General features: G+C 44.0%; 1 protein-coding gene across 9 annotated transcripts in view; it reads left to right on the top strand.

Moving 5' to 3' along the window:
- The window catches only part of LOC308384923 (triple functional domain protein), a 79,198-nt gene that overhangs the window by 51,665 nt on the left and 10,308 nt on the right, over positions 1–17,225 (top strand). For 3 of the 9 annotated variants that reach the window (XM_080863580.1, XM_080863581.1, XM_080863584.1), the window contains exons 14-41: positions 774–965; positions 1,402–1,571; positions 3,671–3,845; positions 4,711–4,906; positions 5,394–5,560; positions 5,684–5,803; positions 5,898–6,089; positions 6,167–6,316; positions 6,424–6,538; positions 7,875–7,990; positions 8,073–8,195; positions 8,286–8,480; positions 8,564–8,682; positions 9,356–9,422; positions 9,579–9,688; positions 9,796–9,865; positions 10,307–10,396; positions 10,480–10,572; positions 10,667–10,778; positions 10,890–11,080; positions 11,217–11,318; positions 12,384–12,413; positions 12,934–13,076; positions 13,184–13,283; positions 13,398–13,641; positions 14,230–14,352; positions 14,560–14,753; positions 14,837–15,007. In XM_080863580.1, coding sequence (XP_080719706.1) covers positions 774–965; positions 1,402–1,571; positions 3,671–3,845; positions 4,711–4,906; positions 5,394–5,560; positions 5,684–5,803; positions 5,898–6,089; positions 6,167–6,316; positions 6,424–6,538; positions 7,875–7,990; positions 8,073–8,195; positions 8,286–8,480; positions 8,564–8,682; positions 9,356–9,422; positions 9,579–9,688; positions 9,796–9,865; positions 10,307–10,396; positions 10,480–10,572; positions 10,667–10,778; positions 10,890–11,080; positions 11,217–11,318; positions 12,384–12,413; positions 12,934–13,076; positions 13,184–13,283; positions 13,398–13,641; positions 14,230–14,352; positions 14,560–14,753; positions 14,837–15,007 — 3,870 coding nt within the window. The remainder of the gene's footprint in view (positions 1–773; positions 966–1,401; positions 1,572–3,670; positions 3,846–4,710; positions 4,907–5,393; positions 5,561–5,683; positions 5,804–5,897; positions 6,090–6,166; positions 6,317–6,423; positions 6,539–7,874; positions 7,991–8,072; positions 8,196–8,285; positions 8,481–8,563; positions 8,683–9,355; positions 9,423–9,578; positions 9,689–9,795; positions 9,866–10,306; positions 10,397–10,479; positions 10,573–10,666; positions 10,779–10,889; positions 11,081–11,216; positions 11,319–12,383; positions 12,414–12,933; positions 13,077–13,183; positions 13,284–13,397; positions 13,642–14,229; positions 14,353–14,559; positions 14,754–14,836; positions 15,008–17,225) is intronic. The other 6 variants (XM_080863583.1, XM_080863586.1, XM_080863582.1 and 3 more) reach the window with 3 other exon arrangements.

Genomic DNA, 17,225 nt, shown 5'->3' with positions numbered 1-17,225 from the left:
ACAAACTAGATAAGCTCTTAGTAGGTTTTTAACAATTTCACCCAAAGTAATGTGTAGACACCTGCTGCACACACAGACTTGCATCTGCATGTGCAGCTGTTTGCAGTAAAAATGTCTTAATGCCAGCTTACCCCGTGACTCTTCAGTTTGGGTTATACTGCCATATATGGTTGAGATGTTGTATTAACTGTACTGGTTTTTTATTTTTATTTTTTTATCTGTTTATATAAACACTAAGAAGTGGTGTGCACCTGCTACATCTGTGTTCCTACTCTTTGCTTGCATATATTTATCTAACACCTTCAGTTACTGCATACTATATTTATACAGCAAGCATGTAAAATATTACTTGCATATACTTAAAAATACTATGTTTTGCATTTGTTACAGCTGTAATCCTTTTATATTTCCACACTAGTAGTGTAGAATACTCCGACAGCCTCATTAACTTTAACCAAAAAATATCAACAACTTGTTGACGTCCCACCGTAACACAGCCATTTGTTTCCGTTTGCTTCTGCACCTTTCTTTGTATATCCCCTTCACCCGCTGTCTGTATGTTTCCTTTCACTACCTATTTCTGTGAAGCTCTGCTGTCACTGATTTAATCAGTATACACGTCTTCATATCCTGTTTTTTATTTTTGTCTCTGCCTGTACGATCTCTCTCTCTCTCTCTCTCTCTCTCTGCCCATCTTCGAACTGCATTGCGCTTGTTTTACACTGCCTTCTTCAGCTAATCCGTCTCCCCCTTTACCTCCGGCCTCGGTGTAGAATACGTACACCAATGCAGACAAGCTGCTGGAGGCGGCCGAGCAGCTGGCCCAGACAGGAGAGTGCGACCCAGAGGAGATCTACCAGGCCGCCCACCAGCTCGAAGACAGGATCCAAGACTTTGTTCGCCGCGTGGAGCAGCGCAAAGTCCTGCTGGACATGTCTGTCGCCTTCCACACGCACGTCAAAGAGGTGGGCAGGAGGGATGACATAACGTTGAAGTGGATGGTGGGCTGCGTGTGTGTGTGGTTGAGAGCTTTCACAGGGCTCTCTGAGCAAGAGGGAAATAATTACCAGGTGAAATGTTTATATTTTGTGTTTAATGGACTTAGTCAGAGCGCAATTAACGTTGTTCAAACTGGTGAGAGGACTCGGTCAGTAACTATACTGTCCTCCCTTTAGGTTCTGATAATCGCCATTTGTAATACAGAAAAAGGTGATTAATGTATGCCGGATCCTGTCCTGTGGTCAGGGTGAGAACACGAGTGTTAACAAAAAAGAGGTGTCACACAGGCTCATGTATATGCAGTGTATGAGACTTACCAGAAACCCAGTGGATAAACCATTAGACTAGTTTACCTGCAATCAAACTGAATAAGATTTCTAAAAAATCTGACCCTTCTTCTAGTTGTGGACATGGCTGGAGGAGCTCCAGAAGGAGCTGCTGGACGACGTTTATGCCGAGTCTGTGGAGGCCGTCCAGGATCTGATCAAGCGCTTCGGCCAGCAGCAGCAGACCACGCTGCAGGTCACCGTCAACGTCATCAAGGAGGGAGAGGACCTCATCCAGCAGCTCAGGTAGTGCAAATGAGATTGTATTTCGAGTATGGACTCTCAAAACAAAGATGTTCTGATGCAAAAGTAATGCAATCCAACCGATCCTTAAAATCCGTTCAGCTACTAGTAACAGATAATGGTGCACATGTTCTGCCCACGTATATGCAGGGATATTAAAACGTGTCAAGACAAGGAGGGAAGAAAAAACTCATGTCTCCTTATGTAATAGTACTCTTCCCGTGTCTCTCTCAGTTGTAGTTTTGGCAGGTTAATTTAACCGGGGATGAGTTTGGAATTCAAATTTGTGGCGAAAGCGCAAAATATTCAATATGTGTCATTTTGAAGACGTTAATGGCAGTGCGTGAAAAGCGACAAAGCTGAGAGGCAAGGAGGAGGTGTTGGAGAAGAGGATTCAGTTGACCCTCATTATCCAGCTTTATTTTTATGCAGAGGACGTTCCAGTCCCCCCCCCCCCCCCCCCCCCCCCCAGTTTTTTCCTCTTTCTTTCTCTCTTTGCTCACTCTCCACGGTGTATTGGCTCCACGGTGAAGTCTTACATAACACTGCTTTTAAAAATGCGTGTCCAATGGTGTGACACTCTCCCCAGGAGGCAACTGTAACTCCACACACCTTCTGCTAACGAGTGTGCGCAGGACTAGGAGTGCACCCGCTGCACAGATTAACCAATGCGATCGGCCAATCAGAACACACCTGACCTCCGATTCTTTGCTTGCTCATATTTAGCCTCCCCAAAACTGTTGTTTGCATGTTTGTGCACCATACGTGTATCTGTGAGACTGATGAGTCAGAATGTGTATGAGCTGCTTCATTTTCTCTCTCTCTTCTCAAACAAAAATATATGCATCTTTGCAGACCCCGTTGCCCACGCGACATGTGCGCTTCGGAGCGATTTAGGCCGTTTTAATTCTTTATAAATTTGAACGATTGGCATCTGGTTGAGAGTGAGAGCTGTGAAAGGCTGGGACTGGGTCCACAGTTGCCACTAATTTGTATTTATTAATTCATTCATTCACCTCTTGTAATAAATACGTATTCATTATTATTTTTTCTAGCTCTAAAATCCCTGAAAATATGCAATAGTCCTTCTCTTTAAAAAGAGATGAGGAGCTTCTGTAATTTTGTGGAACCAGCTCCCAGTTTGGGATCGGGACACAGATGCTGTCTGTGCTTTTCAGGTGACACTAACCCCCCCAAGTTACACTGTAATAGTTCTAGGCTGCTGGGGGCTTCCCATGATCCAGTTTCACTCTCAATGTGTTCAGACACCTCTAATCTCTCTTTTGTCCCGTCTCCCTCCCCCCACTCTCAACCAGTCACGGCTCTGATTGTGGTTTTGGTTCTGCCGGATTTTTCTTCCTGTTAAACGGGAGTTTTTCCTTTCCACTGTTGCCAAGTGCTTGCTCACAGAGGGTCGTCTGATTTGTTTATTCAATTTAATATTCGCATTAACACTTCTGTGCAGGTTTAATGTTTTGTCTTACTTTATGAAGATCCCAGCTCGATGGCTTAAATGCACGACTTCAGTTTTCCTTTGTGGTGAAACAGTAAAATATATGTTGCTATTTTGGCTCCAGTGCTGTGTTATGGACTAGAAATCTTTCTCATTAAGTAATGAAATCCATTTAAGATTGCTGACAGGCTGCAGGATTTCAAACACTCAATATATTGTCACAAAAATGAAGGACAGAGGGAGTCTGTCACGATGCTGGGTGCTCCTATTAAACATGCCCACAGTTTTAATATGTGCATTGAATATGTAATTCCTCAAATACAGCGTCTCAGTTTCTTCTGCTCTGTGTGGTGTAAGTGAGCAGACATCCCAAATATTGTCCCCTTACAAACATAACTGGCACAGAAGTCTCACTCGGGAGTCATTCAACCCTCCTGTTTAAGAGGGACAGCCAATCAGAAGAAGGAAAACATAAAGGGGCAGCTGCTTGTGATTTGGCTGAACCAAATCCTGATATAAGACAGTATATCGGCACAATGGCTCTCCCTGTTGTGCTGCGGTGTCCCTTTAAAGCTGCTCTGCGTCCCTTGTTTTTATGGTCAGCACTTCATCACATGGTTTAATAGCCGTTTGTGCATTTGTGTTGCAGGGACTCCGCCATCTCCAGCAACAAGACGCCCCACAACAGCTCCATCAACCACATCGAGAGCGTCCTCCAGCAGCTGGATGAAGCCCAGGCACAGATGGAGGAGCTCTTCCAGGAGAGGAAGATCAAACTGGAGCTCTTCCTGCAGCTCCGCATCTTTGAGAGGGATGCCATTGATGTGAGTCCTCATAGGTGGATTTGTTTCCACAGGAAGCTGTTTATACGAAAGAAACTCTCAGTTCAGCCTCACTCACTGCACTTTTAGCTGTAAATGGTTCAGCTACAACTGATCAGTGTCACTTCTCTCTCATCAGACATTTGAATACCTCCCCTGTACCCTAAATTACAAATTATTGACTATTCTAATGATCGTTAGAATAGTTTGTGTATTTTTTCCAAGGTTAGACTACCTTTGCTAACTGCTGATGCAAACCCAGTCATTTTATTTGAGAAGCAAGGTCTGAAATGTGACACAAACTGCTCCGTTCATAAAAGAGCGTCAGTGCTTACTCCTAGTAGGCTTTCAAGAGGTAAACATTCAAAGAAAGGGGAGGAAATTAGGACATCAAACACTGTCAAGACGGGTGGAGGAGAATTGAACTGTTCTCAGTGACAGCCCAGTTATCTGCCATTATAAGAATGTTTAAACAGTCTTAAGCAAACTGTAGAGACCTGATGTCCACAAAGAAGGAATGCAGAAGCACTAGAAACCGTTTTTTGTAGCTAAGCAACAATAATCCCTCGATAGCTCTGAAAATGAGGTCACGGGTGCTTCAAGTACAAAGACGGTTGCGTGTGGACACAGAATCGAACAACCTGTGCTTCTGTATAATGTATAAGTGAAAATGTGCTGTTCACACGTTTAAATGCAAAAGTATTTTTCATTTAGAATTAATGATATTGGAAGAATAATGCGTGTAATTTGTATGAAAAACATCTACCCACGCAGCATTGTGCCTTAGTGCAGCAATCTCACAGACTCGTGACTCACTAAAGCTACTCTATACTACGCTTCCTTTAAATTCAATCTCTTCCCTCCTCAGATCATCTCTGACCTGGAGTCGTGGAACGAGGAGCTGACAGGTCAGATGAATGACTTTGACACGGAGGACCTGACGCTGGCCGAGCAGAGGCTCCAGCACCACGCTGACAAGGCCTTGACCATGAACAACCTCACCTTCGATGTGATCCACCAGGGCCAGGAGCTGCTGCAGTATGTCAACGAAGTCCAGGCCTCCGGTGAGTCCGCTCCTCAGACTCCATTATTTTTTTTAGACATTTTCTTATTACCAGTTCTTCATCTGCCCTTAAGTGCTGTAAAGTAAACCTGTGGAGGTGTTTGACTGTCGCCCGGTGGCCTCCCTCAGACCTCTGTCATCTTCCATCTGAGGGTGTAGTCAGGATGTAGCTCATGTTGGCTGCTGCTGCACAGATTTCTGTGTTGGCTACCTTAGTTTTAATATTGATGCTGTGTAGGTGTCGCGGGTCAGATTCAGTCAGCGTTTGTGATGAGAGGCACCCACTCACTAACCATAATAACTCACCTGTGATCTCACATGCTAATAGGTGCTCTGTAAAACGGCACAAGGAATGGTTGCGCCATGCCACGTGTATTAAACATGAGTTTGAATTGATGCACACGTGACTGATAATTAAGACTGTCGGGAAAGTTATTTGACTTGCTCCTCCACACCAAGTCTTATACGGTTACGCGTCTTCCATCCAGGTGTGGAGCTGCTGTGCGATCGGGATGTGGACATGGCCACGCGGGTTCAGGACTTGCTGGAGTTTCTTCATGAAAAGCAGCAAGAGCTCGATTTAGCAGCTGAGCAGCACCGCAGACACCTGGAGCAGTGTGTCCAGCTGAGACACCTGCAGGCAGAAGTCAAGCAGGTAAAATGCCTGGTCACATACCTGCAGCAAGGCACCATCTGCAGGTTAAACAGGTTCAAACGCCAGAATACCAAGAAATCTGCAAGTTCTGTGAGGAAAAAGCTCTCTCTGTCTCTCTTACAGGTTCTGGGTTGGATTCGTAATGGCGAGTCGATGCTAAACGCTGGTCTGATAACAGCCAGCTCCCTGCAGGAAGCTGAGCAGCTGCAGAGGGAACACGAACAATTTCAGCATGCTATTGAGGTAACAGAGTTTGTGTTATCCCATCAGCCCGTTTGAAGCTAGATTTCTCCTCTTCTTTGACTAACTGTAATCCTGATCTTTCCCCTTTCTGCAGAAAACACACCAGAGTGCCCTGCAGGTTCAGCAGAAAGCGGAGGCTCTGCTTCAGGCCAACCACTACGACATGGACCTGATCAGAGACTGTGCCGAGAGCGTGGCTTCACACTGGCAACAGCTCATGCTGAAGATGGAGGACCGACTCAAGCTTGTCAATGCCTCTGTCGCCTTCTACAAGACCTCTGAACAGGTATGAGAGAAGAGTTAGCTTTACCGTCTCCTCGACAGTCCACACAAACACAACTGACTGCACGTTTCTCTCAACAGGTGTGCAGCGTGTTGGAGAGCTTGGAGCAAGAGTACAAGAGAGAGGAGGACTGGTGTGGAGGAGCTGACAAACTGGGACCCAACTGTGAAACAGACCACGTCACCCCCATGATCAGCAAGCACCTGGAGCAGAAGGAGGCCTTCCTAAAAGTAACACACACACTCCCACACACACAGAGTATGAGTCAGAATCAGAGCGGAGCAAAGCTTTAACTCACACTTCTGATCTTACTGTGCGTGTTTTACGTTTTAATTAGGCGTGCACGCTGGCAAGGAGAAATGCGGATGTCTTCCTCAAGTACATGCACAGGAACAGTGTTAACATGCCCGGGATGCTGAGCCACGTCAAAGCACCAGAACAGCAGGTCAAAAGTGAGTATAAGAAGACACGTTTAACATCATGCAGACTTTCTAATCAACGGCCTCGTTAGCCCTCGTTTTGATAAAGTCCAGCAAAAGTTTGTTTTACCTTTCATTTGAATTCACATTGACACATATTTAATAGCGCTGCGTAAGACATGAGATGCACACCAACTGTGCGCTCACTTCTCGCATTGACACTAAAAGAAAATGAATGTTTCCCCTGCAGTTGAAGTGGAGGCACTAAAACACCATAAACAGACAAATTTGAACTAACAGAGATTTAAACTGTGTGCTCGTTTGAGCCGTTGATGCATCGTGGGAGGTTGCTGCAGAGACGTTGTACTTATTTGATTTGATTCCAGAGGCTGAACCTTACCTCTGCTTCTACACTGAGCACTGAGATCACTGGAGCCAGTTCACAGTTGAGCAGCTGTACTAGATTCACTTTAGGGGTAAAAGTACTAAATAAAAGCAACTAAATACAAGAACACCACTGTGATGTTGTAGTAGGATGGCACTGTTGCAACAAGTCACAGAGCGATGTCGCCGAGCGCATAATCGTCACGAGCTCTCTGCTGACAAAAACAGTGCTGCGCAGCTCCTGTAGATGTGACGCTGTAATAGGATGGCACCGTGGTGGGAAGATTCTACAGTTTATGTTTAATGTTCGGTTCTGAAAGAGATCGATCGACGGTGCTGCCTGCACCTTTGTTGATATTGTTACATGTGAATTATTTAATGTTATAGTAACTGTGAATAATTCACTCGTGCAGTCAGTCATCTGTCTGAAGACGGACCTCCTTCAGATTTTTCCACCATTGTTTAAAAAAAAATAATTCTGTCAGTGGCAGAAAATAATCTGTTACATGGCTGCTGGTTCAGTCTGTGTTTGTTCCTTCATATTAGAATTAAGAAAAGTTCAGGATTAAGAACAGTAAACAAACAGAAACAGTTTAATTCACTCTAGAAACGAACTGAAACTAAACCGAATTGAAAAAAAATATTAAAAAGTATTCAAATGAAAAAACATCTAAGAAAATATAGGAACTCAAACATGATGGAGTCAAACACTGAAAGACTCCGATAACCGATAAATGATCAAAACCACTGGCTCCTAACGTTTGAAGTAGGAGCACAGTGTAAGTAAAGATTACTTACAAACATGTTTGGAACACCGCCGGTGGTGCTGGGAAAACCTGACCCTGCAGCAGAGCTGTGGTGACGAACACTGAGCCAAATCATAGCGAGGGGAGTTTGAGCAAAATGGTTCTTACACTTTGCACTGTGGCTGCAGGAAGGTTCTTACCTTTTGGCTTAAATCTCTTTCTCCCTGTTTTGCGTGTAGACATCCTTAATGAGCTACTGCAAAGAGAGAACCGCGTTCTCCACTTCTGGACGATGAAGAAACGCAGGCTGGATCAATGCCAGCAGTACGTGGTGTTTGAACGGAGCGCCAAACAGGTACGCAAAGCGCACGCTGCAATTTTACAGCGACACATCTACACACTCTACTTATGACAAACATCCTCTGTGTGTTTTTAAGGCTCTGGAGTGGATTCACGACACCGGGGAGTTTTACCTGTCCACACACACATCCACAGGCTCGAGTATCCATCACACGCAGGAGCTGCTGAAGGAACATGAGGAATTCCACATCACAGCCAAGGTTGGGCTCGCGAACGTGCGCACAGAAACCTTGTGTTGATCTTTGCATGCATGTGCGTCAGGACCACATTGGCTCTGTTTCTCTCCTTAGCAAACTAAGGAGCGCGTTAAGCTGCTGATCCAGCTGGCCGATGGTTTCTGCGAGAAAGGCCACAGTCATGCAGGGGAGATCAAAAAATGGGTGACAGCTGTGGACAAGCGCTATCGAGACTTTTCGCTGCGCATGGACAAGTACCGCTGCAGTCTTGAGAAAGCTCTGGGCATCTCCTCCGACTCCAACAAGGCGGTGAGTGCTCAGGTTTTTTGCTAGGCAGCTGCTCGCTCTGTACCCCGAAACCTAAACTTTCACTTTGCTTCTCTCCGTGTCAGAGCAAGGATCTCCAGTTGGACATCATCCCAGCCACGGCTCCAGGGTCAGAGGTCAAGCTGAGGGATGCTGCCGCCCATGAGCTGAATGAGGAGAAACGCAAATCTGCACGCAGAAAGGAGTATGTTACCACCTCCTGCTTTATAATATCAGAAAAACAGAAAAATTAATAGATGAAGAATAATTCTTATTTAGCAAATTGGCAAGTGCTCCAGGTTATACCTGAAGAATTGTTTAGCTAGTAGTTAAAAGCTCCTCGTGTGAACCGTCTTTGTTGTACGTCAGCAACATTTTTTCCCACTTGTTGAAAAATGTTTTATTACTGCAAAGCACTCAGAGTTAACAGACTATGAGCAGGTTACCTGCCAGTGTCCCTGTCCACAGCAGTGTCAGCACTGAACCTGGTCAATAGCTGGAAGAGGAGCTCATTGTAAATGTATATACATAATGAACCTGCTTGATTTACGCTCCTCCGTCCGGCCTCCTCTCTGCTGTGCCAGCACAAAAACTGCAGACTGAACCATCGAGCTGTGGCTCAGAACAAATGAGTGGACGGACACAGTCCAGGAAAAAGCGCCTGCATCATTTTTATATGAGCGGCACAAATCACAAGCATGATTTCCGTCATTCATGGCTTGCTTTATGACCACGTCTTATGGCCCATAAGTCATCGTTCATTAATGTAAATGGTTGAAGTCGACAGGCTGAAAGGGAGCTGCTGATTTATCACCGCGTGAACAAGGATGATATGAAAATTGCTAATTTGTGTCGCTGTGTGTTTTGTGTGTGTTCAGGTTCATCATGGCAGAGCTGATTCAGACAGAGAAAGCCTACGTGCGAGACCTGCGGGAGTGCATGGATGTAAGTTCAACTTGTCAACCCACCACTGTTAACCTGCTTAGTGCAGAGTTGTGCAACAACTTTTCAACTAAATTTAAAAATCTTTCAGAATCCTACTATGAAAACTAAACCCATTATTATTCTTATAGTTATGATCTCCTCTTTCCTCCATTGCAGACCTACCTGTGGGAGATGACCAGTGGAGTGGAGGAGATTCCTCCAGGGATCCTCAACAAGGAGCACATCATCTTTGGAAACATGCAAGACCTTTATGAATTCCACCATAAGTAAGAAACGTGTCCTCCTTCCACTATTTTTCATTTTTAGAGAAAGCTCTAATCTTTTCTTCTGGTATCTCATGGTTCTGTCTCTCTTTCTTTTTTCTTTCAATCAGCATCTTCCTCAAAGAGTTGGAGAAATATGAGCAGCTACCAGAGGATGTTGGGCATTGCTTCGTCACATGGGTATGTATTATTGTGTCTTACAGAGAAATGTATTTTGTACTGTGTACGTGTGCATTTAGATTTCTAAGTAATGCATATGAGCTTTTTTCTACTCCTGGCTCAGTATGATGTCATGTCAGGAACATAGCTCTGGCTGTTAGCACAGAAGCCCCACCCACCTGCTCTTCTAACCTTTTGTTTACAAGGAGTAGCCAATCAAAAGAAGGCTGGCTTAAAGCAAAAAGCAAAAGGCTTGTTTCAGAAAGAGAAACATAAATTAAGGTTATTTTGAACAGTGGCTCTGCAGACATATTCCCAGCAGTGTCCACAAATTTAAAAAATGGAGCTGAAAATGAGCATCAATGGTCCCTTTAATATTTCTGGAAGTAAGAAAAATGGTTCATAAGCTGAGATCTGATGGGTATTAATTTTTCATTGTCATCTGTTTCTTTCTTGGTCAAGGCTGATAAGTTCCAGATGTATGTGAACTACTGTAAGAACAAGCCGGACTCCACCCAGCTCATACTGGAGCATGCTGGCAACTACTTTGATGTGAGTACCACCTTTGATCACTGAGATGAGACTGAATGTCAGTCACGTACAGTCACCTCACTGTTCTCCTCTGTTAATGGCAGGAAATTCAACAGAGGCACCGACTGGCCAACTCCATCTCATCCTATCTGATCAAGCCAGTGCAGAGAATCACCAAGTATCAGCTCCTGCTGAAGGTAAGCCGCCACAGCGAAAAAAACAACAAGATGCTTGTATTGAGCATCTCCATGGTTCCTGTTGTCATGGTTTCTGTGCCCGCGTCCTGTTTAGGAGTTGTTGACGTGCTGCGAAGAAGGTAAAGGAGAGATCAAGGACGGCCTGGAGGTGATGCTCAGTGTTCCCAAGAAAGCCAACGATGCCATGCACCTCTCAATGCTGGAAGGTCAGACATTGATCACGTATTTGTACTATTAGCTATAATTTCACAGCAAACCTCTGTGTGTTTATTCTTTAATGATTTTTCATCAAGTCATCCTCTGGCCTTTTTCTCTAGGTTTTGATGAAAACATCGAGTCGCAGGGTGAGCTCATTCTCCAGGATTCATTCCAGGTCTGGGATCCAAAGACTCTGATCCGAAAGGGACGAGAGCGCCACCTCTTCCTCTTTGAGATGTCTCTTGTTTTCAGCAAGGAGGTCAAAGACTCAAATGGCCGGAGCAAATACATCTATAAGAGCAAACTCTTTGTAAGTACACGATGATGAAGTCAGGAGCATTTTTGTGATTATGGAAACCTCAGAACTTTACACAGTTACAAAAATTTAAATCATTTGACAGTCGCAAAGTAAAGTTGACGTTTTCTCATATTACTCTTCCTTGCAGACATCAGAGTTAGGGGTGACTGAACACGTTGAAGGAGACCCCTGTAAGTTTGCTCTATGGGTGGGACGCACCCCGACCTCTGACAACAAGATTGTACTCAAGGTAAAACACTCCTCCTCCTCCTCCTCCTTGCTTCGCAGACTCCTCCTCTTGGGTTGGACCAATATAGCTTCCTGAAGCAAATCTGATGAGTAATTTGGTCTCAATAAAGTCCAAATACTAGCATTGAAAATACGTGAATCTTCCATGTGAGTGTGCTGAAAGCATAAATATTGGTCTAACCCAGTTTCCTCTCCACATTCAGACCTTTTCTATTCTTCTTCTTATCTCTACTGTCCTCTCTTCTGTCCCGTTTAAATGCATGAGCAGCTTCAGGGTGGCTGAGAAGCTTTCTGTAGTCACTCTTCTGTCTCCTCCTTCCTTCTCGTCTTCCAGCCTGGTTAGATTTCTGCTTTTGTTCCATCTGTTAACAAAACACGGCACACATGTGTATATCTGGGGCTGTGTTTTCTGTGGATGTTTGTATCTCTAATTCTCTATGTGGGCCGACATGCTTCCACCAACGCTGGTGATGCTGATTCAGCCCCTGAACGCCCACAATCGCCCAGCCTGACTCGCTGCTGCTTTATCAAAGCAGCGACTTAGCTATCCTTCTCTACCACAAAATATATATTTTAATAATGATTTACAGCCACTGTTGAAGTTTTTAATTAATTTTTCTAAATATCGTATCACCCATGTAAGACTTCTTCCTGCTGAGTAGTGTCACAGATGGATTAAAACTTGTCAGCTGTTGGACCAGCATGAAGCCAGAGTCCTAGCACGTTCAGTACTGAGCATTTCAACATAAATACACACCGACTCCCAGACTAACCACTGAGAAGCAGTCATGTGTTATGTGTATTGTAAATTAGGTGTGTCTTGTTACTAACCACACACACACACACACACACACACACACACACACACACACACACACACACACACACACACACTATCCATTACTATTCACTAGGCATTTTATTGGCCTTCATTATACTGTCAAACCAAAATGTCAGTGTTGTGCACTTCTATCATTTCAAATCATTCTGTCAGCTTGTAAAATGTCCTGTACACCTTCTAAAAGCAAACCAGTGAAATTCCCTTTTTTATATTTTAAATTCAAAGCTAAGTCAGGGATCCAAACATGGAGCCATGGTGAGTACAAACAATCCCACAACACAGCCCTCAACCATTTTTCAAAAGTCTTAAAGTTAGCTTAGTGTAATGGGTTAAAGCAGCATATTTGAGCTTTAGCATCAAGCCGCTGTAACCTTAGCAATATCACATCTTCAGACCTGAAAGGTACAAAATAATCAATAACGGTGATTCCCAAATGAGGGTAGTAAAGTAAACCTAAACACTGACTGTTCACTGTTCATGTTTGTATGACTAATACATTAAGTAACATCCACTTTAACTCAGATTATTCAGATGGTGGGTGGTGTTGAGGAAGTGGTTCTTCATCTCTGAGAGCTGTTGCAGTGGCTGTACAAAATAAATGCAGGGAAGCCACTGTGTTAGGCATTTACAGGCAGAGAGAACCTGAGTAAAATGTATATGTGAAATAAAGGCTTTGTAACGTATTAAGAGATCAGATATGTGTGAATCAAGAATTCAAATTGAGGATTTTTTGACAAGCTTTGCCTTCTTGACAATGATTGACTGCCGATAACAGGCATCCAGCATTGAGAACAAGCAAGACTGGATCAAACACATCAGAGAGGTGATCCAAGAGCGCACCATTCACCTGAGAGGAGCACTTAAAGAACCCATTCATATTCCCAAAACAGCCACCACCAAGCACCACAAGGGACGAAGGTAAACACAGCTCTAAATGGGGATTAATCTATGAACAGGAAGTTTATCTCACTGTTTTTATACAAGAAGGGAAGAAACCTTTTATTGATCGTGTGTGCTCCTGCTAGGGATGGAGAGGACCTGGACAGTCAGGGTGAAGGCAGCAGCCAACCAGACACCATCTCTCTGGCATCACGCACCTCTCAGAACACACTGGACAGCGACAAGGTGAGAACACACACACAGAGCTCAGAAATGATGCCCAGACCTTCTGCAATTATGAGCTTTAAAAACAAATGTCATCTGGAGCAAAGGTCTCAGTGATGGTCTCGTCTTCCACAGCTCTCCGGCGGCTGTGAGCTGACTGTGGTCATACACGACTTTATGGCCAGCAACAGCAACGAGCTGACGGTGCGGCGGGGTCAGACTGTGGAGGTCCTGGAGCGCTGTCACGACAAACCAGACTGGTGCCTGGTCAGGACCACAGACCGCTCTCCTGCCCAGGAGGGCCTGGTGCCCTGCTCTATGCTCTGCATCGCCCATTCCAGGTCCTCCATGGAGATGGAAGGCATCTTCAATCACAAAGGTACAAAAATGTAACCTAATTTGCTTCACTGGCAAAAAGTCACTGATATGATGAAGTGTAGAAAATCCAAGCTTGCATCCATGTTGCCATGGAAACACTCATATTTCTGAAGGCACCGTTAATGCTGAATAACTATATACTGTTTTGGGAACAGATGCTGCTATCTAGCTTGTGCTGATGATTATGATGATGATTTCAGAGAAGAACTGTCTTATTAACCATGCACTGCACATATTACACACATTGGCTCTGCAGTAAAGGGTCTGGGACGCAGGCTGGTTAGCAGCTGAAATCCTGGCCTTTTCTAAGCATTTCACTTAGAAAGCTGCAACATTTGGTCTCCTCAGTGTCCAGATGTTTTTGGAACATATTGCTGGCATCATATTCAAAATCAGATGATGTTCTTCCACTAAAATGAATTTTCTCGGCCTTCACATTCTGATTTGCCATCTACAAAAATTAATAATATTTAAAAAATATGCTTTAACTTTACAGATGACTGTATTGTTTCTTGTCTTTTTTGAGTACAGCTGTTGTTTTTGGTCTCATTTCTGGAATTGGCATCACAGGGCTTGTTTTCACTTACAGCTCTGTATTTCACAGACACACTGTCAGTGTGCAGCAATGACTCCATCATGCCAGGTTCCTCTGCTACGCTGCAGCCCGGTCACGGCATCGGCTCCCACACCTCCCCGGGGCCTAAACGACCAGGTGAGATCGCCAACCTTTATTTGAAAGGCTTTGAAAAAAATCTGTTTAAAAAAAAAAGTACAAAGTATTTTAAATTTCAAACTGAGGAACAAAGTGATGAAGCTGTCAACTGTAGTTGTAGATAAAATCCAGAGTTTTTAACTGTTCGCTGCAGTTCCGGTGAATTAACTTTAACCTGTGCTTTGTGCGTGTGTTTTGGTTTCTTAGGTAACACGCTACGGAAGTGGCTGACCAGCCCGGTGCGACGGCTAAGCAGCGGTAAGGCAGATGGCCACGTGAAGAAGCTGGCCCACAAGCACAAGAAGAGCCGTGAGGTGAGGAAGAGCGGAGAGATGACGATAGGCTCTCAGAAAGACTCGGACGACAGTGCTGCTACGCCTCAGGATGAAACTTTGGAGGAGGTGGGTGGATGCAGAACGCTTGACACTCCTCAAACCTGTTACAAGAGAGTTAAATGGTGCTTTGTCGTCCTCGTGTTTTGCAGAGGGTTCGTAACGAGGGCCTATCGAGCGGTACGCTGTCCAAGTCCAGTTCTTCGGGAATGCAGAGCTGCGGAGAGGAGGAGGGCGAGGAGGGTGCAGACTCAGTACCTCTGCCTCCACCTATGGCCATCCAGCAGCATAGCTTGCTGCAGCCAGACTCACAGGATGACAAGGTGAGGAGAGTTGGGGCGTTACAGCGGGGGACCGGGGACCAGATGTAATCAGCTCACATCATTCTTTAAGATTGTAGGTCAAGAAAGGGCATGAAGAATCGTGTTGTGAGGCTTGCTTTTTAGGATTGTGTTGATCTGGAAATTGCCAGCGTGCTTTGTGTTCTGAACTTCTGGTAGACAAACGGAGTCACACAGATTTTGTCTTCAGTATTTATAAGTGTTAGAAAGTGTTAAATTTACTATCCACAAAAATCTACCCCATTCAAAATTGGCTTGTTTTGCTCAAAATGATGAGATGCATATCTGAAGTCATCTCTAGCTGCCTGCAGTGTTTTCTTTCAATAGAAGTGTGTCCTAAAGGTTTTTTAAATACATTTATTTGTGATCTAGTAAGTATTCATTTTAAATCTGCAACCGAATCAAACCCACATTTGGTCGCTTGCCGAGGCCGGGGGTTGGTGTAAGAGGTGGTGTAACATCTGCAGTCATTGGTTTCTGGAAAACACTTTCACTCATTTAAGTTTCTCCCACTTTTTCCCAAATAGGACCATTTCCTGACACGGTTTAAGTGACCCTTAGTTTCAGTTGTGCATAGCATTTTATCTTGGCGTGTTGCATCATATTCTCCCCTCTCTTCTAAAACAGAAAGCAATGCAAAGTCTCACGCAGCCCACGTTTCCTCCTCGACTCAAGTGGAGACTCCTCTGACACTAATTTCTGTTTCTCTTTTTTTGTTTTGTTTCCTGGTTGTATTGTTTGCTGTTTTCCATGCTGTAGCATTACCTTGATTTATGTCCTGTCTTTGCTTTGTCTCAGTTTCCATACCTCTCCATCTGAAGTGTCCCGCTCTTCCCCTTCTGTCTCTTCCCTCGGTCACTTCTTCAGTTCTCTATCGTTTTCCCCCTTACTCTTCAACTCAAAATTGTATTTTCTAAAACCTGAAACATGAAGATAGAAGCTTTTTTCTTTTTCCTTTTTTTGAAATCCACATTTCTCTGTCCCTCTGCCTAACTTTTGTATTTTTTGCAAACTCTTAAACATTCCTGGATTTCTCTACTTAAGATTTCCCCCTTTTTCTTCTTCTTCGTCTATGTTTTTTAAGCTTTACATGTTTTGACTTCTGCCTCGTTTCTTTGATCACACCTCTGGAGCAGAGAGGTGTCTGGCGGATGAGTAAGGGCTTTAAAGCAAAATGTACATAAGGAGAGGATGCATGTAGCTCCTAACTCTGTTTTCGTTAGTCTGTAAGCATAGCGCAAGACTCCAGCTTTTTTCTGCATGTTTGTCAGTTATAGGCTGGGATTGACCATAAAATTAGTGGATCTAAATCTGAAAATAAAGCGGTAAGATCCCCCAGCAGCCCCGCTGGATAATCTAACGAAGAGGCCACAATGAGGTGAAAATTCATAAGCACCCCTTCTTCCTCTCCCCCAACTCCTCACCACCCACTCCGTCCCCCGCCTGCTCGTCCTCATCTCCTTTTACCCTCTGTGCGTTAACCTCATTAACCATGCGAGTAATTGGCATCTCTAAATGCTGGCGAGGCCAGAAGGGCACACAGCATCACCCAGAAAACCTAATTGGGGAATGTCTTGAAGCACAGCACAGCAAGGGTGAGAGTCTCCTGAACTATATATATATATATATATATCTATATATGCATACTTACATATTACCTCTTTCATTCTAGCTCTGTTAGCATTCTTTTTTTTATTCCAAAGGCCGCTCATCACCATCTGAGAAAGCAACACAAACATCTTTCACTCACACATCACCATTTTTTTGACCTTCTGCCCATCACTATTTCAAAGACTTCTATTTTTCTTCTCTTATCTTCATTTCAGTCACCCTACTTTCAGCCTCATGTTTTGTTTTTTTTACCTTTTCATTGGCCGCTTTATGAAGTTCATATACGTTTTGACTTTCTTTAACCTAGAGTTATAAAAACCCCGCCCCCTGTCCTGGGGGTTTCACTGATGGGAGCATATCGTGGATGAATCTCTTCAGATTGCAACATATAACAAACATTTTCACTAAGTCATTGTTCACATCAACAACTAAAATCCACTTAAATGCCACCACCAAAAGATAATTGAATCTTGTCTTCAAGTTATTCTCAATGAAAACTCCAGCATGGCTTTTAACTGTAAGCTCTTACAACTTACTTTAGGATTACGTTAGAAACAGACTTATTTCTGTTTCAGAAAGGATGGAAATT

The sequence above is a fragment of the Rhamphochromis sp. 'chilingali' genome, assembly GCF_963969265.1.
Source record: "Rhamphochromis sp. 'chilingali' genome assembly, chromosome: 17".
NCBI classification, from domain to species: Eukaryota; Metazoa; Chordata; class Actinopteri; order Cichliformes; family Cichlidae; genus Rhamphochromis; species Rhamphochromis sp. 'chilingali'.
The sequence above is the reverse complement of the archived record's forward strand: the minus strand, read 5'-3'. Positions and strand labels throughout refer to the sequence as shown.